Source organism: Emys orbicularis, chromosome 14 (genome assembly GCF_028017835.1).
Source record: "Emys orbicularis isolate rEmyOrb1 chromosome 14, rEmyOrb1.hap1, whole genome shotgun sequence".
Lineage (NCBI taxonomy): Eukaryota > Metazoa > Chordata > Testudines > Emydidae > Emys > Emys orbicularis.
Genome location: NC_088696.1, coordinates 39,195,131 through 39,217,333, shown reverse-complemented (window position 1 = coordinate 39,217,333; position 22,203 = coordinate 39,195,131). Strand labels below are relative to the sequence as shown.

Genomic DNA, 22,203 nt, shown 5'->3' with positions numbered 1-22,203 from the left:
GCACTTTACCAACCGGAAAGCTCTAGAAACTGCCATTTCTGATATCCCTTAAAAGTCTGGTTGGTGCGGGGCCGGCAGGTTCCCTACCTGGCTCCGCATGGTTCCCCGGAAGCGGCGACCTGTCCCTGCTGCTCCTAGGTGGAGGAATGGCCACGGGGGCTCCGTGCACTGCCTCCACCCCACTCCGAGCGCTGGCTCTGCAGCTCCCATTGGCTGGGAACCGCAGCCAATGGGAGCTGTGGGGGCGGCGCCTGCGGGTGGAGGCAACGCGCAGAGCTGCCTGGCCGTGCCTCCGCCTAGGAGCAGCAGGGACATGTCGCCACTTCCCAGGAGCTGCCTGAGGTAGGTACTGCCTGGATCTAGCACCCCCAAACCCCTCCCGCACCCCAACCCCCTGCCCTGAGTCCCCTCCCACACCCAAACTCCCTCCCTCCATATAACTCTTGGTTATCCAGAATTTTTGACTAACCCATTCCCCCAGCATGCCGGATAACAAAGCTTTTACTGTATTTTGGTGAGCACAGCACTGATGCTTTATCATTCAGTCATACCCATGAGAGGAGCAGCAGGAAGCACCATCAGGATCAGCCCCACTGTGCTAGGGGCACAAAACCAACTCCAGGAGAGTCCCTACCCCCAAAAGGTCACTGAATACAAGATGCCAGTGGGTGTAACCAACAATAGGCACAAATGCGGTCAGGAGGGTGGGCACACAGCGACAGGAATGGGGGCTGCTGGCATACAGTCCTTTGCGTTTTCATTATATTTCAATAAACCAAAGCTATCAAAGTAAATAACTCAGGTCTCTGACTCCTACAAAGCTGATGGTTGGGTTCTCAACCAGTCCATGAGAATGAACAATTCCTTAAAAAAAGTAAAAAAATAAGGGGGAGGGGTTACATGAATGATTTCAGTAAAGGCAATTTCAAAGAGGAGCCCTAAACCAGCGTCCAGGGATGGATTCAGTGCAGAAGGCACAGGGTAGAATTCTCTGGCCTGGATTCTGCAGCACATCAGACTAGATTGTCACAATGGGCCCTTCTGGCTTTTAAATCTCCGACGCTACGTCAGAGCTTTCGCAGTACCTCTTGGGGCCCCGCTCTCATGGCCCCTTCCTTTCCCCGTCCAGCGTGTCACTGGAATTGTCAAATTAAAGCGAACAAAGCGTCAAATTCCTAGAACCCGGCTAGTGACTAATCCAGGCGTCTCAGCCATAATGGGGCTTGTAATATAGTATGTCTCTGTCAATACTGCATTCCTGTACAGGAGAAGCGAAGGGTGGAGGTGGGGAAAGGCTGGCCAGGTCACAGGCCGTGGTGGTGGGAGCCGGCCTGGCTGGGTTAGGGGCCATGGTGGGGGGGAAGGGTCAGGCAGGTTAGGGGCCATGATGGCAGGGGAGGGTCGGGGCTTGCTGGGTTAGAGGCCATGGTGGCAGGGGAGGATTGGGGAAGGTGTCCTCCATGGTGTTACTGGCAGGGCACGCACCCCAATCTCACAGGAGAGTTAGAGAAGGAGCAACAGTCTCATTCCCAACAAAAGCTGCCCCTTGCTACTGACCCCAGTTAATGGGGGGTGAATTGAAAAGCCGGATGCAAGTAGCAGGTAAGCTCCAGGGCTGTGCACCTCACAGGCCCACCGAGGGCTGAAAGCTGCTGTGGTGCTGCTAGCTACTTCCCAAAGGCAGCCTGCCCCTCCCGGCGTGCACACTGGAGAAGACGGCCAGGCCAGCTCCAGAATTGCCTGGGCCGGGAGTGTCCCTGCTGCAGGGTGGAGCAGTGACGGAGCAGCCAGCACAGCTGGAGCTCACTGCATAAAGAGCCTGTTGTTTGGCGGAGTTGTTAAGCCCCATTGACAATGGCAGCCCCTCTGGCTCGCGCACTTGGCGCTGCCTTGGCCCGCACACTGACCCTTTTCTCTTGGGCTGCACTTGGGCACTGAGCGGGGGGTTTATTCCTTCCATAGCAAACTGATTGGCTGTTCTCCTTGTCGTTGCTCCCTGCAGGCGTACGAGTGGGCGCTGGAGGGGATGCGACACCTAGCCTGCATCAGCATGGAGGACTGCAGCTCCCCAGAGCACTGTGCGGCAGTGATCAAGTGTTTGGAAAGCTACAAGGGACAGCACCCGGAAATCAGCGATGCCAAATTCCAGGAGATGAAAGAGCTGGCCTGTGAGCTGAAGAGCGACAAAGGGCTGAAGCAGTGGAAATTTGCATGGTCCAAGTGCCAGGAGACAAAACTGGTCTTTGAGAAGAAGCTAGAAGCTGCCCTGAGAACACGAAGGTCTCTGCTCTCTGAGCGGAAGCCAGGTGAGGGGGAGCACTCCAGCTGTGGTGGTGAGAGCAGCCGGCTGTCCCACAGGAGGCACTCGGAGGGAGCCATCCCTGGGCTGCTTTCAGACAGGAGTCCCAGCGTGTCCCATTTCTACAGCAGGCCAAACCGTTCTCCTGGGTGGACCAGGGAAAAAGCTCTCTCACCGTCCCTGAGCGGCTCCGGGGATGTCAGTGCTGGGGAAGAACTGACCTCCCAAGCTGCTCCCAGCAGGAGTCCCCACTTGAGCAGGGTTTCTCTTGGTACAGTGGCCTGCGAGGCTCCATGCGACATGCCCGAGGACAAGCCAAACCTGGAGAGTATTTTAGAAATTCTTGAGGCGAATTCATCCTGCTCCACCGCGTCCGCCTCCAGGAAGCCACCATCCAAGAGGACGCTGAAAAAGGCCCAAAGCTTTGATCTTCCCTGCAGCGAGAGTCTGCGGTCCAGCTGCCAGAGGACTCTGAGCGAGCCGGCCAGGTACGGCAACACGGGAGTCTTCATTAAGGGGCTGGAAGTGAGCAGCACGGAGCTCGCGGACAGGACTCACGCCGCATGGCAGCAAGCCGCTCACAGCTGGGCTGCACACTGCCTGCCCGAGGAGCAGAGGAGCTACGGCTCCACGCCAGAGGCCAAGAGCCGGGGCAGGTAGGTGACTTCTTCTCCCAGCCCATGTGCAGGGGCCAGGCAGGCTGCGAGGGGATGGGTCTCCCTGTGGCTGCTAAGGCACAAAGCAGCACTCCTGGTGACACGGTACTGCGTGCTCTGCCGGAGCCTGCCTCATCTCCGGCACTGGGGCGAGTCCTGGGGTGGAGACAGGCCCCATGGGCTGAGGAGGCAGATTCAGAGAGGTGCAAAAGGGAAGCTCCAGCTTCCTAAGACACACAGCGCTGGCAGCTGGGTCAGGGAGGAGTCGCCACCTTCCACCACACGCTCTACAGCGAGGCCCCCTTGCGAGGAAGGAGGGGAAAGTGTCTCTAATGGGGCAACGTCTAGGTTATTGGCGTTAAAGGAGGACGACCTCTAGCCAGGTCGTGGGCCCTCTGCAGTGAGGTGGATATTTATTTTATTTTGCGAATGCACAAGTGGTACGATAAAGCTGTAAGAACTGGGGCACCCATTTCCTGGGGATAAAGAAACACCAGGACAAAAGCCTCTCCCCGGTAAGGCACTGGGCTCTAGGCTCCCATTTTCAACAGGGTTGACGCGTCTTCTTGCAGCATTTTCCCCCGAGGGATGCCCAGAAGGGGAAGGAGGTTGGGTTTTAGTGTGGCCTTGAACTGGAAGGAGCGCACTCCGCTCAGTCCCCTCAGGGACCCAGCAGTCTGCAGAGATTGCCTGTCGTGCCCGAAAACAATGGCACAGGTTCCCCAAAGTGGAAGAGAGGCGAGGAAGGGGGCTGAGGATCCCAAAGTGGTTCAGGATGATGTGATGTGCCGGGGGCGGGGGGGTTGTGTTCCCACTGCCTTGTAGCCTGGGGTGCCTTGCAATGCCGTACTGTTATAGCTTCCAGCCTGGGCTGCTCTGCCAGCGTCCAGGTCACCGCCCGATGTGTCTGTGTGTAACTGCAGCCTGCCAGTCACACCCTGTCTCTCACCAGCCTTGGTTCTACTGCAGGGTGACCCCAGCTCACTCCCAGCCCCCAGAAATGCATGTCCTGTACTGCCCAGCCCTCTCCTGGACAGTCCAGATATATCAAGGTCATTATTCCTTTCAGGGAAGAATATACACTAGCTTGTTATCTTAAGTAGAGTTACCCAGACACTTTAACTTAAACACACTGGATTAGATAAAACAATAAAACAAATGTATTAACTTCTGAGGGAGAGATTCTAAGTGAGTACAAGCAATGAGGCATAAAAGTCAGAAATGGTTACAAGAAAAAAATAAAGATAAAACTCTTCCTAGTGCCTAACTGAACAAACTCCATTAGATTGAAGCAAAGTTTCTCACCACATGCTTCCAACAGCAACACTGACCAAACTCCTTGGGTCAGGACCCCTCCCCCAGAGTCCAGCAGGCTGCTCCCTTTGTCTTCGCAGGGACAGAGCATGAGATGGGCAGGGAGAGAGAGAGAGGGGAACCTTGGGGGTTTGCCCCTCCTTTTTAGCGGTGTTTAGTCCCGCTTTGAAAAGCATTTCCAGCTGAGACCCAGGAGACAGGCGGTCTGCTGAACAAAGGAGACCCCATGCAGGTTCTTTGCTAAGATGCAGATCTTTCTGTCCCCGACCCCATTTTTGGCCATTTGGTAGGTTATGGCCCATTAGCTGTGTTGTCACCTGGCTGGGACGTCAGCTTGCCCTTTGTCTTTGAGAAACTGGTTTAACCACTCCCCAGACTTACCTGGGAAACACTCTTCAGTCAGCTGATTTCAGCGTATGTCCATAACTTTACCTATGATGTGGCTATTTGCGCTTTGCCATGATATTGCTGATCAGCAAGTTATGAGTTTTCAAATGACACCTCACAGGGCAGGGCTTGTACAAAGACTATTACAGTAGCGTGTAGGGTGTGAATACAGGCCTGTATTCCATCACTTGAGGAAGGGGGCTCAGGATGTGGGTCATCCCCAAGTGGTTCAGGGTGCTCTGGCCCACTGCCAGCCCTGCCACGTACGTGCAACATGTCTTGCTACTGCAGCAGCCAAGGCCAAAGGGGAGGATCTTAGCTGCCTCTGGCAGAGTTGGCAGACCTTCTATTCTGTCTGGCTCTCGGCTGGTAGGCTGTTCCCCTAAAGGGTGCTGGAGCTGAAGGGGAATGTCCGTGGGAAGCAGATGGAGCAATCCCAGAGGCCCTGCAGAGTGCTCAGAACAATTCCTTGGGGCTGTGGCCAGGCAAACAACTGACTGTTTGACTCTGCAAGGCAATGCTGGAGCTGCTGCTGGGAAAGAGCCCATCACTGTGCTTTGACTTCTGCTCCAGCACCCGTGTCTTTGAGACTTTCTGCAAAGGGACAAAGGAGGAAGTTGACCTTAGCCCAGGCTAGCATGAAGATTCGACATGTGTTCATGGGTGGGAGAATGTACAGGAGGCAGGGGGCTGTGCTCTGGCCCAGCGGATGTCCTCTGTATGTAAAGGAAGCCGAACCCTTCTCATAAGGAGCACCTGAGGAGCCCCTTGGCTGGCACGCTCGGCTGTGTCGAGAGCCACCCTGGCACCCAGTAGGTGTGATCTGTCTGTAGTGAGTAGCTGGGCTTGAAAGCTGCTGCCCCGTGGAGACTTCCTCATCCAGCCTGACAAGAGGTGGAATCCAAACTTCTCCTGAGCTGTGCACACGCTGCCCCCAGCAGGCGCTGTGCCTGGCATGGGGAGCGCCTTTACCAGAAGCCTTCTGCCTCCCAGCATAAGAGCATAAGACCGATCACACTGGGTCAGACCAATGGTCCAGCTAGCCCAGTATCCTGGCTTCTGACAGTGGCCAATGGCAGGTGCTTCAGAGGGAATGAACGGAACAGGCAACCAAACAAGTGATCCATCCCCTGTCGTCCAATCCCAGCTTCTGGCAAACAGAGGCTAGGGACACTCAGCATATGGTTGCATCCTTGGCCATCTTGGCTAATGGCCATTGATGGACCGATCTGCCATGAACTTATCTAGTTCTTTTTTGAACCCTGTTATAGTCTTGGCCTTCACAACATCCCCTAACAAGGAGTTCCACAGGTTAACTGTGCATTGTGTGAAGAAATATTTCCTTACATTTGTTTTAAATCTGCTGCCTATTAATTTCATTGGGTGACCCTTAGTTCTTGTTTTATGTGAAGGGGTAAATAACACTTCCTTATTTACTTCCTCCACACCAGTCATGATTTTATAGACCTCTATCATATCCCCCCCTTAGTCACCTCTTTTCCAAGCTGAACAGTCCCAGTCTTATTAATCTCGCCTCATACGGAAGCCGTTCCATACCCCTGATCATTTTTGTTGCCCTTTTCTGAATCTTTTCCAATTCCAATAGATCTTTTTTAACTGGGGCAACCAGAACTGAACTCAGTGTTCAAAATGTGGGTGTACCATGGATTTATATAGAGGCAATAGGATATTCTCGGTTATCTGTCCCTTTCTTAATGATTCCCAACATTGTGTTCACTTTTTTGACTGCCACTGCACATTGAGCGGATGTTTTCAGAGAACTCTCAACGATGACTCCAAGATCTCTTTCTTGAGTGGTAACAGCTAATTTAAATCCCATCATTTTTTAAGTATAGCTGGGATTATGTTTTCCAATTTGTATTACTTTGCATTTATCAACACCGAATTTCATCTGCCATTTTATTGCTCAGTCACTCAGTTCTGTGAGATTGCTGTGTAACTCTTCGCAGTCAACTTTGAACTTAATTATCTTGAGTAATTTTATATTTTCTGCAAATTTTGCCACCTCACCATGTATACCATTTTTCCAAATCATTTATGAATATGTTGAACAACACTGGTCCCAGTACAGCTCCCTGAGGGGCACCACTATTTACCTCTCTTCAGTCTGAAAACTGACCATTTATTCCTACCCTTTGTTTCCTGTCTTTTAACCAGTTACTGATCCATGAGGGGACCTTCCCTCTTATCCCATGGCTGCTTACTTTGCTTCAGAGCCTTTGGTGAGGGGCCTTGTCAAAGGCTTTCTGAAAGTCCAAGTACACTAGATCCACTGGATCCCCCTTGTCCACATGCTTGTTGACCCCTCAAAGAACTCTAATAGATTAGTGAGGCATGATTTCCCTTTACAAAAACCATGTTGACTTTTCCCCAACAAATCGTGTTCATCTGTGGGTCTGATAATCCAGGGAGAGGGGACTCCCCTCACCACTTCAGCAGCGCCGCTGCCCCCCACCTCGCTGAGGGGAGGTGTTCCTGGCTATGCCCTGCTCCCACGGCGGCTGCCTCTGGCTGGGGCGGGAAAGAGCCCTTACCCCTGCAGCGTTTGGCTCCTCCCAACTGGCAGAGAGGATTGCTGTTCTCCCTGCGGCTCCTCCTCCCAGCTAGTGGGAAGGGGCTCCAGGTCTCTCCTTTCTGTCTCCCTCCCTCCCCATTTGGTTCTCTCTGTCACACAGCCAGGGAGAGGTGGGGGGATGATACTGCAGGGGATAAAGTGAGGGGGAAGGGTGGGAGCTCTACTTGAAATTCTGGCAGTCCTTTGTCTCACACCCACCTGAGCTCCCAGCAGGCTGGGATGGAGATGGAGCCGTGAGAAGTCCGGAGGCACTGGGGTGCCAGAGAGGGAAAATGCTTCACCCTCTCAGCAGCCAGGGATGGGCATGGGCAGCAGTTGTAAGCGTTCTGCTAGGAATGCCCCTTCCCAGCTGCCGGGCTCCCCACTACAGCGTGGCCCTGGACCGTGCTGATGGGCTGCTGCCAGCTCATCCTGCCTGCCAGCCACTGATGCCACGCAGCCCTCTCTGGCGTAGGTGGCCGGTGTTTTGCTAAGACGTGTCCAGCGGGGAGAGGCAACGTCTGTTCCTTCAAACCCACGGACGGACCTCTTCTTCGTATCAGCCACCCGCTCTTCTACGAGCTCGGGGAAGAAACCCCTCTGTTCCTCACAGGTGGTGGTGCCCACCTGTCAGTGCCTGAGCCACCCTGCGGTACTGGCCCCCAGCTCCCGTGGGTACCAGGAGTGACTGGTGATGGTCCTGTCTCTACGCCAGCAGGCTGCATGCACCTGGGCAACATCCCCCCCCCCCCCGTGCTAACGGGAGTAGTTGCTAATCCCTGTCTCACGCAGTGGGGCCCCAGTGTCCTTGCATTTCACTTGTGATTGTGAGGAGATCTGCCAGGTTAGCAGGGACACGCAGCGCTCACACAGCTAGCTCCCCCTTGTCTGGGCTGGTGTGGAGTAAATCGGGATTGCAGCTGGGTTCTCCCTCCGCCGAGGAGCCCACCTGACCACTACCATTTTCCCTCCTCCGGGGCTGTCCTGAGCAGGACAGGTAGCCGGCATGGCAGACTGCAGGAGGGATTGTCAGCAGGGGGCAAGCGTTCCCTCCTCCAGGGGCACAGCGTAACCGGCGTGGTTTTGCCGCGCCACACAGAGGCATGAGGCAGAGGTCTGGAGCGGAGTTTCCTGTCAGGTTCTCTCCCTGCTGCATGGGTGGGAGGGCTGGATGGCAGTCCCCGGTCCCACGGCCTCTGTGCAGGACCCCCCCCGTGCCAAGAGCAGTGGTCTGATCCCGCAGGGCAAATCCCATGCTCCTCTCAGTCTGGGGGGATGGAACGGCGTGGCTGTGCGCCCTGGGAACAGTGCTCTGCATGCTGAGTTGTCACACAACAGCCTCGTCTCTCCCCTACCCAGCAGTCACTGCCATCGCCCGGCTGTCCCAGCACCCACCTGGCGAAGGCTGAGGGGTGCAGGCTGGAAGGGGCAACCAGCTGGGAGTATGACCCCTGTTGAGGGCATTGGTTGCAGGGTCCTGTTGGGCTTTTTGCTGCTCCCTCCTGGATACCCACCCAGGTGCTGCTGTAAGGGAAAGGGGTGGGGATGAGGGTGAAGCAGGCAGGAAGGAGTTAATTTCCCACGGAAAGTTAAATCAAATAGCAGAAGCGTCTCAGCTAAAAGCCACCTGCACCCGCCCCCAAAGGAAAGAGTCTCTCCGTAGTCCCAGTCCCCTTGGGGTGCAGAGAAGGGACCTGCCAACACCTCTGCCCCCTGCTGGCTACGCAGCACACAAGCCAAGCCCCCAGGCCTCAGGTGGTTAGTATCTTCCTGGCCAAGAGATGCCCAGGCATGAGCAGTGTTGTAGGTGGTCACAGGAGAGACATGTAGACAGGCCCACCCTGCCCGGCTCGGGGCTGGGATGCCAGTGAGCCGGAAGCCACGGCTGCTGTCCCCCATGGCTCTCCGGGGCACTGTTCCCACGGAGGGGCCTTTTGGATCATTCTTCCCAAGAGCAGTTTTCCCTGGTCTGTGTGACGCCCTCCTGCACCCTGGGGCCCTGAGGGCTTCCATTTGCCTTTCTAGTCACTTCACTGTGACAGCCGTCTGCCCTGGGCCAGCCCAGCGGTGCTGCCCATGGCAAGGCAGGCCGCCTGTGCGCAAGGGGAGTGGGGAGTAGCTTTCTCACAGAGGTGGTGGGGGTGTAGCAGGAAAGGCTGTTAAGATGGCTGTAGTCCCCCCAACACCCACACGTGCGTGTCCATTATCTTGCACTTTCTTACCTCCTCTGTTAGTGACCAGCCTGGCATGTACTCGGTGAGCTGGTTCCCCAGGAGCCACGCTTTCACGCTGTCCTTCCCCGTTAGCAGGGCAGGAAACAGAATGTTTTCAAATGAAAGCCGAGATTCTGATGCTGCCCCGGAGGGCGGAGCCGAGCCCAAGGCACCCGTGGGCCTGCAGAGCCTGTACTAGAGCCAGCCCCGCCAGTCTCCCCTTCCCGACTGAGATTTTCTGCCTCTGCAGCAAACTGCGGCACATCATCGACGAGATGGTGACCACGGAGCGGGAGTACGTGCGGTCTCTGTGCTACATCATCGAGAGCTACTTCCCCGAGATGGAGCGCCTGGACCTGCCCCAGGACCTGAGAGGGAAGCGCAGTGTCATTTTCGGGAACCTGGAGAAGCTCTACGACTTTCACAGCCAGTACTTCCTGCGGGAGCTGGAGAGCTGCTGTAACCATCCGCTGCGCGTCAGCCACGGCTTCCTCAGACACGTAAGGCACCTGCGCCCGCCTGGCTGTCCTGCCCCGCTGCTGGGCTGGGCCATGAAAGGTGCCATTGTCTGTGCAGTCTGCTTGCTGGAACCCTCTGCTCAGAGCAGGGGTTACTGCAGAGCCTGTCCCTCGGGGTCAGCCCCAGAGTAATGCCTTCGGAGCAGCCCAGGTTCCTGTTACGAGACTCGCTCCGAAGCCCCGCTGAGCTTGCGGAGCCGGGAGGGGAAATGAATTTGCTGCCCTGGAAGGAGTTGTGTCTTGTTAACACAGTGAGTGGCTAGAGCCTGCCCCCAGGTGTGTAAGACACGTGGTCTTGTGATCATACAGGGAATGAGCAGCGCACATTCATGCAGCCAAGTCCGATCTGCCAGGGCCAATACGATAGGGTCTCCAAGGCACGGCATGGCTGCCTCTGCAGGGGCTGGGAAGTGGGGAGGAGCCGCAGTCTGGGGAAGCATTGGCAAGGGGAGCTGCGGTGCCCTCAAGAAAGGCAGGGCCCCGAGACCGGCAGAGCCGTGCGTTGGACCCTATACCCGAGGGAGCGACGAGAACGGGCCTGGGCTGATTTCCTAGGCTCTGCTGTGTGCTCACTACTTATGCTTCCCTTTTAGCACTTCTCTCCTCCGCATTTTCTGTCAGTTTAATGAACACCTCTCCCCCGTTGCCAAGCTCACCGCATACGCACAGCCCCTGGGGTTCCCCAGGACGCCCGAACTGGGGCTGATGGCTGGGCCAGGCCCCCAGACCCCCAGGCTTCCCAAGGCTTGTTGTCTGGCTCCTGCAGCATGGGAGGGATAGTGAGCTTTGTACACTGGCCTGCTCTGAAAGCTCCATCAGCGTAGAGAAACTTCCTGGCTCCCCATAGTCAGTCTGCTCCACCAGCCAGGATTCACTTGGAGGCCCGTAGGACAATCCAGTCCTGGGGAACGCAATGCGGACATGGCCAGGGGACTCTCCTCAGTTCTGCTGAGAGCTCCGGTATTGCCTGTGCTGGCTTTATTGATGTCACGCCCACCGTCCCAGCACAAACCATGGGAGAAGCAGGTGTGTTGGCCCCTTCCTGCTCCGACCTAGGCTTGGTTCTGCTCCCAGTTCACCAGCAAAACCACCTCCGGGCAACAAATCCTCCGGGCTTGGAGCGGAGACGGCCAGTGTGCAGCAGGCAGCTTGCGCTCAAGGCAGCTCTGCCGAGACTGGGGAAGAGCAGATGCTGCATTTTTCTCCCGTTGTTCCTGGCTATTCAGGGACATTTCCAGGGCAACAGGATCTTTGCTCTTTAGAGTCCGTCAGCCCCTGTGACTCATCCTCCGTCTGTGACGTCCGATGCGGAAGGAATTGCAGGAGCAGCTGGTCTCTCGGGGTACGTCTACACTGCGATTAGACACCGCGGCTGGCCTGGGCCAGCTGACTCGGGCTCCCGGGACTCATGGTGCGGGGCTGTTTAACGGCAGGATTGACTTCCGGGCTCGGGTTGGAGCCTGGGCTCTAGGACCCTACGAGGTGGGAGGATCCCAGAGCTCAGGCTGCAGCCCGAACCCAGAAGTCTAAACTGCAATTAAACAGCCCCCTAGCCCGGGAGCCCCAGTCAGCTGGCACGGGCCAGCCGCGGGTTTTTAACTGCAATGTAGATACACCCTAAGTACAAAGCTCCTCCACTCTTGGATGTGGCTTTAATAATGACGCACAGTGCGGGAGAGCTGCAGGGAGCCTTGGCTCTAAGCAGAGTTGTGGCAGGACAGCCTGTTTCCCTCTCCACCAGGCCTGGAACGCCAGCTGCAGCGTCTCTTTCCAGCCATGTTCAGCGGTCGCTGTAAGGGTCTGCAGCCCATACAGCTCACAGGGACTCCCAGGCAAGGGGCAGAAGGAAGATCTTGGGGGGAACCAGCGAACAACCCTGTCTCCCATAATGCTGGCATGGAGTTGAAGGAGTTACCCAGGGCTCCTGGCGAGGTCCCAGGAATCCGTAGGGAGAGTCGTCCTCCCCAGGTCCCATGTGCACAGGCCCCGTGTAGCCATCTAACATCCGGGGCCCTGGGGCAGTGGGTTTGGAGAGACTCTGCAGCAATTCTCTGTAAAGGAAACGGGGTCACTTGGCATTAACTCGGGTGACAGCCGCACCGTTCCGGGCTGTGTAGGGGTCCTTCAGGAGTGTTTGTTTCTGTTGCAGAAGGATCAGTTTGGGATGTATGCGTTATACAGCAAAAACAAACCCAAATCCGACTCGCTGCTGGCCAGCCATGGGAACACGTTCTTTAAGGTAAATCCCCTGTGCCCCGAGCCCAGATCAGGGCTCTGTGGTTCGTTGGGGTTGGGATTGGGGCCCTCCCTCGTCTGCTTAAAGAAACCTAGCCCCCGTTCAGGACACAGGGTGCTGTCTCTGTGCTGGGCTGGGGAAGATGGGCTCTGCTGGGTGCAGGCAATGGTCTCCTGGAATTGCCTGGCTCACACGGTGTGAGGAGCGGAGTGGGAAGGGGACTGGAATGCAGAGTACTCTGCCTTGGAAAGGGGTCCTGCAAACAACTGCTTCCCACAGCCGGTGCAACCACTAGGCGAACGAGGCGGTCGCCTAGGGCGCCAAGTGGTTGGGGGCGCCAAAAAGCGGTGCCCTGGCTCGGCAGGGAGGAGCCGCCGAGAGCCAGAGCATCGGCTTACAGGGGCGGTGAGCCCCAGCCATGGAGGAGCCGGCACGGCGCAGGGGGGCAGCATCCCTGCAAAGGCTGCGGCCCGGCACACCCCCCCCCGGGGGCTCCTGCAGGCTGCAGAGGATGCATGCGGGCAGCGGCCCCCATGCACCCCCCGGCTCCCTCCTCGCCGTGCTCGGGCTCTGCGGCTCCCGGACATGTGAGCCACCGCCGCTGCCCTTCCCGGAGCAGGCTCAGGGCCCTGCGGGTGGGGAGGGGGAACCTGGTCTGGGGAGCAGCCCCTGGGGTTTATAAAGGCTCGTTGGGATTTGTCCCTCAATGAGCCGATGTGCGGGGGGGGGAGAGGGGCGCAAGGTGGAAGTTTCGCCTAGGGCGCAAAATATCCTTGCACCGGCCCTGCTGCTTCCTCCTTATTAATTCCTCTGCACGTCCTGGCTCCGTTCCTTCCCGTAGCTTACAGAACCCTAGTGAGCAGGAGGCTCCAGTGGAGAGTGTTTGGCAAACTCAGCGAGCCGTTAGTCCCAGCCCCTGGGGCTCGGGGCAGCGGAGGCCTTGCCACTCCCCAGGAATAGCGGCTGCTCACACACACCGCTCTGCTGATCAGCTTTCTCGGGGGGTCTCAGTTCAAGCAGGTGCAACTGGGGGATAAAATGGATCTCGCCTCCTACCTGCTGAAACCCATCCAGCGCATGAGTAAATACGCCCTGCTGCTGAAGGACCTGATCAAGGAGTGCAGCGAGGCCCAGGAGCAGGAGCTGGGCTACCTCCGAGCAGCAGAGGAGATGGTGAAATTCCAGCTTCGGCACGGCAACGACCTGCTAGCCATGGACGCCATCCGAGATTGTGATGTACGTACGGGGCAGCGCATTCTCCCTCTCCCAGGGCAGGGGGTTCATTCTGCCCTCCACATGGGGGATTGGATCCCAAAGCCCACCTGGGCCTTCCAGAGGACATGGCCTTGGGAGGAGGTGCTGAGCCCCCAGGCTGCGGTCAGTTCAGCGGTTGCTGCGAAGTGGGACTCTCCCGTTGGCATTCCCCCTCCCCAGGGGCGGCAGCAAGGGCCATGGAAGAATTCTTCCGTCAGCCTCGCACTGTTGACATGGGGACTTAGGTCGGCTTAACGGCGTCGCTCAGGGCTGACGCCCACCTCCTTTTCTAGTGTAGCCCAGGCCTGTGCTGTATCCAGTCCTGGCCGAGTGCAAGGGGCTGTGCCCTGTCTAGTGGCTGTGATGCCGTCCCTGCTCGCTGGCCAGCGGAGCGGAGCCCAGGCTGAGCTGTCTGATCTTCCCCAGCCGGGTGGGGACAGGTGCTGCCTGCCACCCCCAGAACCACCTGTCCAGATTTCCCCTCCCAGAGCTTGGGTCTGAGCTCAGCCTCTCTTCCTCGCAGGCGTGCTGGGGGCACAGATGGACCCGGCTTGTGGGGCCGTGGGGGAGGTTCCGGCCAGCGGGGTCACCATTACTAGTCACAGGGTTTGCGGGCTCCGCCCCTCTCTCCAGTGACCTAGTAACAATCTGTCCCAGAGTCCCAGCGTCTGTGCCCCAGCCTGTAACCAGTCTGCTGGGAGTGGGCCGGGCCCCGAGGTCCCACACCGTTCCACCGGGGCAGGCCTGTGACCTCCAAGACTCTGAGACTGGGCTGTGGGCACCAGTGACCCCGTCTCTCTTCATGGCTCCCTGCACTGAATCCAGCCCAGCCAGACTCCTGCGGGAGATCTGTGCCGTCCCCCGTCAGGGTGCAGTGCTCTCAGTGAGTATCCACAGCGACACAGGCAGCCTCTCCAAACCACGCACCATCGATTGGTCACCTGGCTACAGAATCTGAACATACCGGGGTTAGCTCAGAGAGGCAGAAGTTAAGCCATAGTCCACCCTGGCTAAGCCATGATGGGCCAGCCAAGCTGCCATGGACTCATCTCTGGCTCTCTCCCGTCACCTGTTTGTCTCCCCAAGTTCACACTCATGACTCCCCCCCAAAAGCCCCCTTCTTTCAGTCACCTGACACCCTGCTCTCCAGCTCCGTTCCCAGTCCCACCTGCTGGGTTTCCTGCTCTTAGGTGTTGATCATTCAGACCTTGGGGTGTCTCTTTGTCTCACTGGACCCTGTGTTGATTTGGGTTGGTTTGAGCCAGTTCCTTCATTCCCTCCCAGCCCTGGCGGGTACCTCCAGACTTGCCATGCAAGTGGCTGGCAGCCCTGACTCTTGCAGGGGGACATTCACCCCAGCAGGTGGCCGGCCAGGCCTTGGTATTGCTTAGACCCCACTTCAATCCTAGTTGTGGGGTGACTGTCGTGAGCTGGGTCTCTCTTGGGATCCCTGGTTCCTGGGTGAAGCAAGGAAGGTTCCTCTTTCAATCTCCCCGTCTTCCTCTCTGCAAATTCCCTTCCTCCGCCATAGCTGGCCACCAGCAGCCGGGGACACGGGGACCAGGCTGCCTCAAGTGCCAGGTTCCTGCTCTCCACACACAGCCCTGCCCTCTGCAGCTGCTCGTCTGCTGCAGTCAAGGCAGTGATGTGGGGCTGGGCATGGGTCCCCCCCGGTTCAGCTGCGGGCTGTGCCTTACTGGGCTGGCGCTCCCTGTGGCCAGGTGAACCTCAAGGAGCAGGGGCAGCTGATGCGGCAGGACGAGTTCACCATCTGGCTGGGCCGCAAGAAGTGCCAGAGACACGTCTTCCTGTTCGAGGACCTGATTCTCTTCAGCAAGCCCAAGCGGATCGAGGGCGGCTTCGACGTGTACATCTACAAGCGCTCGTTCAAGGTCAGGGCCGCCGCTGCGGCTTGCTCCTCTGGGGGGCGTTCTTGGGCACACTCTTACTACTGCCTGTCACCTGTACTGCGGGAGCCCCTCGGAGCCCAGACCTGGGCCAGGACCCCCCAGTGCCAGACACTACAGACGCAGGGCAGAGCAGACGGGCTCCAGAGGGAGACAATGTGCGTGTGGCCCTGTGTTCCCTGCAGGGCACTGCTCTCCTCTGCTGTGCTGCTGGAGAGGGCTGCACTGCCAGGCGAGAGGGGGCCGGGCCTCAGCCACCTTCACCATGAGGGTCGTGCAGGCCAGGGGCTGAATTCCCTCGGCCTCTCCAGGGGTGTGCTGGAGCGGGACGTGTTCCGGGGCATGGACTGGGGGGGGCATGATCCAGGACAGATCCATGCCCCCCCCTTCCCAGTGCCCCCGTAGCCTCCCCCCGCCCCGTGCCTCCCAAGCATTGCGTGTTCCCTCTCCCCAGACGGCTGACATCGGCCTGACGGAGAGCACCGGGGACAGCGGCCTGCGCTTTGAGATCTGGTTCCGGCGGCGGAAGTCCAGCGACACGTACGTCCTCCAGGCCAGCATAGCGGAGACCAAGCAAGTCTGGACCAAGGACATTGCCAAGATCCTGTGGCAGCAGGCCACCCGCAACAAAGGTGCGGCCCCTCCCCATGGGACCTCCAGCCCTTGGGGGCTCCCTGGGTACCTGCTCTCCACACTGACCCAGGGAACCTGGGAGCTTTGTGTAGCTGCTTTGCCGCGTGCGGTGAGGAACCACGACACTCCCATGCTCTTTCCCTCAGTCGATTGTACCGCACAGCTGGATCCCGCTGCCCGAGCTGCCCAGGCTGAGGGACAGAGACTTGCCCGGGGTCACTCAGCAAATGAGTGGCTGAGCCAGGGGTGACAGCTCCCCAGCTGTGCTACACCCAGGGCCGGCTCCAGGCACCAGCTTGTCAAGCAGATGCTTGGGGCAACAGCTCCGGAGAGGGGCGGCACGTCCAGGTATTCGGCGGCAATTCGGCGGACGGTCCCTCACTCCACCTGGGAGCGAAGGACCTCCCGCCGAATTGCCGCCGCAGATCGCGATCGCAGCTTTTTTTTTGGTTTTTTTGTTTGTTTGTTTGTTTTGGCTGCTTGGGGCGGCCAAAACCCTGGAGCCAGCCCTGGCTACACCCCAGCGTCTAGACAGTCTCCTGGAGGAGCCCCCCCCCCCCCACCGTGCGCCAGACCCCCCCCTCCCCGGGTCCCGCTCTTCCTTCAGGGCAGGACCCGCGTCTGCACCGTCTGAGCCTGAGCTCGGCCCAGCAAGTCCAGCTGAGGAGGATCTTTCACACCCGAGTGATGTGGTTGTACTGACCTAATTTCCTAGTGGCGTCCTTAGCCTACCCTAAGAGCAACCATAATCCTTCCCCCGCACTAGTAGCAATGCAAAGCGTGCGGGAAACTGAGGCACACATAAAACTATTACAATAAATTCCCAACATGAGAACTCGTGTCTCCTGAGTCCTAGGGCAATGTCCCTTCCAGGAGGCCACGCAGGCTACTATCCCTGTACCCCTATGCTGGGGCTTGCAGGGCAGCACCCATCTCCCCCAGGCACGCAGCTGAAGACCCTCCATCCAGAGCCCAACCCCGCACTCGGCCTTGGCCAGAGCTCCCACAACTGGAGGCTCTGAGCTGCCAGTCCTGGTGGGGCTCGCTCGCAGAGCGTCCCCCGAGCAGTGAGTGGCAGAGGAGCCGGGCCCGGTGCCTCGCTAGCAGAGATCCAGCAGCCTGCCAGGGGTTGCTGTGGGCTTGGGGCACAGGGGGTCAGTGCAGTCTCCTCTGTGCTGGAGACGGGGGAGAGCCTGCAGTTTGCTCTGTCTCCCCAGAAATCCGCAGGCAGGAGATGGTGTCCATGGGGGTAGGGAACAAGCCGTTTCTCGACATCACGCCCAGCGAGGCAGCTATCAACGACCGCGCCATCGATTACATCATGAAGGGCAGAGGTAGGTGCCAGCCCTGCTGCCCCTCCGCCCAGAGCCAGCGTGCAGGGCTGACACTCGTGGCTTTGTTTTGTGGCAGGAGCTCGGACGAGGGCCTCCATCGCAGTGTCTCTGTTTGACCACTCCAACCCCTACAAGAGAACCCAGACGCCGCTCTCCGCTGGCAGCACCCCTTCCTCCTACAGCCCGTCCTCCTCCTCCCTGCTCGGGCCCCTCAACCTGCACATGTACCTGGAGCAGGCCCTGCTGCCGGGCGTGCTGGCCCCCAGCCGCCCCTTCCACGCCGGCGCCTGCATCGAGGAGGATGAGCAGGAGCACGAGACCAGCAGCCAGCCTTCGCTGAGTACGTCTGAGCGGACAGCCGCTGGGCGCGCAGGGAGCCCCTCTGCTGCCTGGACAGCCACAGCGCAGAGCCCTGACGCGGCCCGTTCCTCACCCAGCTCCCTCGCCATCGGGCCGGGCCCCTGGGCAGGGCAGAGCGTGTGCAAACCAGTCCAGGGCCCTGCTTACATGATCTTTACCTGTTCCCTTCCCATGGGCCTGTCTCCCTCTGCCCCTGTTTGCTGGGGCCTCAGCTCACAGCCAGTGCCCTGTGCGGGTACTGTCCCCTAACCCCTCTGCCATCCCCCCTCCCCGTGTGCATTCGACGTGAGACTGTTGGTGTTTCGTGGTGGCTGTTTTCCCAGGCCCCAGGCGCAGCTCTGCCAGCTTTAGGCAGGGTCCTGGGCTCCCCCGCGCGCTCAGTCTGTGGTGTGCCCTTTGCAGTATCCCTGACCCCCCTTCCTGAAGGAGCTGGTGGGGCAACCACCCCCCACCCCTTAGAGCTCCACGTGTCACCTCTGCAGAGCTCGCCTGCGCCCCACGCCAGCGGGTGGAGCTGTCTGCTGCCCATGGGGAGGGGGCAGAGGGACACCCCCCTGTTCTGCCATCAGGTATTGGGGAGCCCCCGGCACAGCAGCTCAGTGGAGATACCCACAGGAGGAACCTGCAGCCTCCTCTGGCATGTTCGCAGGGTCATCAGCTGAACCAGCAGCTCTAAAGCAGGTCACCTTTTGTCACTGGGGGGGAGCAAAGCGGGAGCTCTCAGACAGGCCTGGGGTCTGCACTGGGGACAGTGCTGCTCCCCTAGGGAAGAAGTGGATCCATATTCCCTGGCCTTCATCACCATCCCGTCGTAACGCCACAGGCATTTCTCCTCACAGCCCCGGCGAGGCGGAGCAGAGCACACATGGGAAACTGAGGCAGAGAGCGACCGAGTGGCTTGCTCAGGCTCCCCCAGATCAGGAACTGAACCCAGGGCTCTAGTCCCCCACTGTTGTCCTGTCACTAGACCCCCCCCCTGCCACGCCCAAGGCCCCCCTGCCAAGCACCGTTCAGCCCAGAGTGCTTTTTGCATGGACAGACTGGGAGCACTTGCCGCTCTGGGTAACTCATTAGCAGCGCACAGCGACGTGGGGCAGAGTCTAGGGCGAGGCGGTTTGGCTCCGGTTGACATGGCGGGGAGATGTATGGAGGGAGAAGGCCAGGACACGTGTCTAGCACGACTGCTACAGCATGTGCCATGGGGCTTTTAACCACCCAAGGGCTCCCGGCTCCCCCCTTGTGTCCCCTCCCTGCTCGGCTCATGCTGAAACCCACCCCCCTCCCCCCCGCTGAATCTCCGGTGCTGTGTCCTCCAGCCCCCTTGGCTGTGAGTGTTAGCCAGGCCCGCGGGCAGCCTGCCCTGGGGTGGGGTGGCCATGGAGCCTGGTGTGTGCAGCTTGGGATTAGCTTGGGTGGCTTCTCCTTATGGGTGGTTCCTGCCCTCTCTCCTCCCAGCGACGGAGAGCTCCGAGTCCTCCCAGTGCATGTCGGGCAGCGGCTCCAGTGGCTCCGACAGCGGCTGTGTCTCCAGCGTCCCCCAGGAAAGCTTCTGTGACGACGTGGGCTCGCCGGTGTACCCGCCGCTGGGCTCCCGGCACAGCTCCGCGCTGGACGAGAACCCCAAATTCGCTAAAAGCCAGTCCAGGTCTGCGGTGAGTTAAAGCAGCTATGGCCCCCATGTGCCCTGCTCCGCTAACACGACCCCTGCCTGCCGTGCCAGACACACCACAGGTGTAGGGATGCGGTGAGAAAGGCCAAAAGCCGTGTAGAGTTGGACCTCGCGAGGGGAATTAAATCCAATAGTAAGAGGTTTTATAGCCATATAAATAGGAAGAAAACAAAGAAAGAGGAAGTGGGGCCACTGAAGCTTGCAGATGGAGTGGAGATTAAGGACAATCTAAGCATGGCACAATATCTAAATGAATATTTTGCATCGGTCTTTAATAAGGCTAATGAAGGGCTTAGGAATAGAGGGAGCGGGACAGAGGGGAATAAAGGAGGGGCAATTGACATTAAAGTATCAGAGGTGGAAGCCAAACTTGACCAGCTAAATGGGACTAAATCGGGTGGACCGGATGATCTTCATCCTAGAATATTGAAGGAGCTGGCGCGAGAAATTGCAAGCCCCTTGGCAATAATTTTTAATAAATCTGTAAACTCGGGGGTGGTACCGATGGACTGGAAAATAGCTAATGTGGTTCCTATTTTCAAGAAGGGGATAAAAAGTGACCCGGGTAACTACAGGCCTGTTAGTTTAACTTCTGTAGTATGCAAGGTCTTGGAAAAAATTTTGAAGGAAAAAGTAGTTAAGGACCTTGAGGTGAATGGCAATTGGGACAAATTACAACATGGGTTTACGAAAGGAAGATCGTGCCAAACCAACTTGATCTCCTTTTTTGAGAAAGTAACAGACCTTCTAGATAAAGGAAATGCGGTGGATCTAATTTACCTAGATTTTAGTAAAGCGTTTGATACTGTGCCGCACGAGGAATTACTGGTTAAATTAGAAAAGATGGGGATCGATATGAAAATCCAGAGGTGGATAAAGAACTGGTTAAAGGGGAGACTGCAGCGGGTAGTACTGAAAGGGGAACTGTCGGGTTGGAGGGAGGTCACCAGTGGGGTTCCTCAAGGTTCGGTTTTGGGTCCGATTTTATTTAATCTATTCGTTACTGACCTCGGAACCGAATGTAGGAGTGGGCTGATAAAGTTTGCGGATGACACAAAGTTGGGAGGTATTGCCAATTCGGAGAAGGATCGGGATATTTTGCAGGGAGACTTGGATGACCTTGTAAATTGGAGTAACAATAATAGGATGAGATTTAATAGTGGGAAGTGTAAGGTGATGCATTTAGGGATGACTAACAAGAATTTTAGTTATAAGTTAGGGACGCATAGGTTGGAAGTGACGGAGGAGGAGAAGGACCTCGGAGTCCTGGTTGATCGCAGGATGACTATGAGTCGGCAATGTGACGTGGCTGTGAAAAAAGTTAATGCGATCTTGGGATGCGTTAGGCGAGGTATTTCTAGTAGGGACAGGGAGGTGCTGCTTCCGTTATACAAGGCGCTGGTGAGACCTCATTTGGAGTACTGTGTGCAGTTCTGGTCTCCTATGTTTAAAAAGGATGAACTCAAACTGGAACGGGTACAGAGAAGGGCCACTAGGATGATCCGAGGAATGGAAAACCTTTCCTATGAAAGGAGACTCGAGGAGCTCGGTTTGTTTAGCCTAACCAAAAGAAGGCTGAGGGGGGATATGATTGCTCTCTTTAAATATATCAAAGGGATTAATACCAAGGAGGGAGAGGAATTATTTCAGCTTAGTAGCAATGTGGATACGAGAACGAATGGATATAAACTGGCCGTGGGGAAGTTTAGGCTTGAAATTAGACGAAGGTTTCTAACCGTCAGAGGGGTAAAATTTTGGAACAGCCTTCCGAGGGAAACGGTGGGGGCGAAGGACCTCTCTGGCTTCAAGATTAGGCTTGATAAGTTTATGGAGGGAATGGTTTGATGGGATAATGTGATTTTAGTCAATTAGGCATTAACGGGCCATCGCGGGTAAAATGAGGGTCCGGCTGTAGAATCTTGCCTGTATGCTCGGGGTTCTGCTGATCGCCATATTTGGGGTCGGGAAGGAATTTTCCTCCAGGGTAGATTGGCAGAGGCCCTGGAGGTTTTTCGCCTTCCTCCGCAGCATAGGGCAGGGGTCGCAGGCTGGAAGATTCTGTTGTGGGTGAGTCAGCTTTTGTGGCCTGCATCATGCGGGAGGTCAGACTAGATGACCATATTGGTCCCTTCTGACCTTAAAGTCTATGAGTCTATGAGTCCCACCAGCGAAAGGGGCTGCACCGGGGACGTGAGATTTCCTCCCGCACAGCTGGGTGACACAGCTCAGGTTGCCTCCAGAGAGTCAGGCTCGACCCCCCAGCGTTGTGGGATCCTAACAAAGCAACTGGACACCGCCCTGAGGAGGGAGCTGCCGTGCCAGCCCCGGCGGCGTCTCTGTGCCGTTCGCAGAGGGTACTCGGCCACGCCTGGGCATTGGCAAGCAACTTTCAGCTGCTGCTAGGCAGAGTAATGGAGCTTCGGAGAGGCCCCACAGCCCCTTTCCCAGGGACGGGCTGGGTGTGCTCTGCGGGGGACGGGATGAAGGAGCCGTGGGTGGGATGTTCTGTTACCGAGTTTCCTTGGCATCCCTCTGACTTGCCAGCCCGTTCCTCTTCACGGCCTAGTGGGCTGGTGGCCCCTAACGCTGGCTTCTCTCCCCTGCAGACAGCAGGCCCGGTCGCCATGAGCCCCTCGACAGTCGTGTGAGCCGCTCTGCACAAGTGTTCTGCCTGAAGACGCGGAGCTGTAAGTAGCCGCCAGCCTCTCAGCGCTGGCTCCCATGGCGTGCGGTGCTGCTGGCTAACCCCTGAGATTGGGGCCCAGCTGCTTAGAGGCACATTGCAGGGTCTGGCTCCCAGCAGCTGCGGCAATGTGTAGAGTCCTTACCGAGGACACGGGGGCGCTAG

General features: G+C 57.7%; 1 protein-coding gene across 1 annotated transcript in view; it reads left to right on the top strand.

Annotated features, from left to right (window-relative positions):
• Positions 1 to 22,003, top strand: part of PLEKHG4 (pleckstrin homology and RhoGEF domain containing G4) — a 164,192-nt gene extending 142,189 nt beyond the window's left edge. The window contains exons 15-24 of the mRNA XM_065416667.1: positions 2,003 to 2,955; positions 9,695 to 9,944; positions 12,112 to 12,201; positions 13,210 to 13,434; positions 15,174 to 15,344; positions 15,814 to 15,991; positions 17,210 to 17,326; positions 17,403 to 17,666; positions 19,142 to 19,338; positions 21,962 to 22,003. Of these exons, the coding sequence (XP_065272739.1) occupies positions 2,003 to 2,955; positions 9,695 to 9,944; positions 12,112 to 12,201; positions 13,210 to 13,434; positions 15,174 to 15,344; positions 15,814 to 15,991; positions 17,210 to 17,326; positions 17,403 to 17,666; positions 19,142 to 19,338; positions 21,962 to 22,003 (2,487 nt within the window). The remainder of the gene's footprint in view (positions 1 to 2,002; positions 2,956 to 9,694; positions 9,945 to 12,111; positions 12,202 to 13,209; positions 13,435 to 15,173; positions 15,345 to 15,813; positions 15,992 to 17,209; positions 17,327 to 17,402; positions 17,667 to 19,141; positions 19,339 to 21,961) is intronic.
• Positions 22,004 to 22,203: the final 200 nt, after the last annotated feature.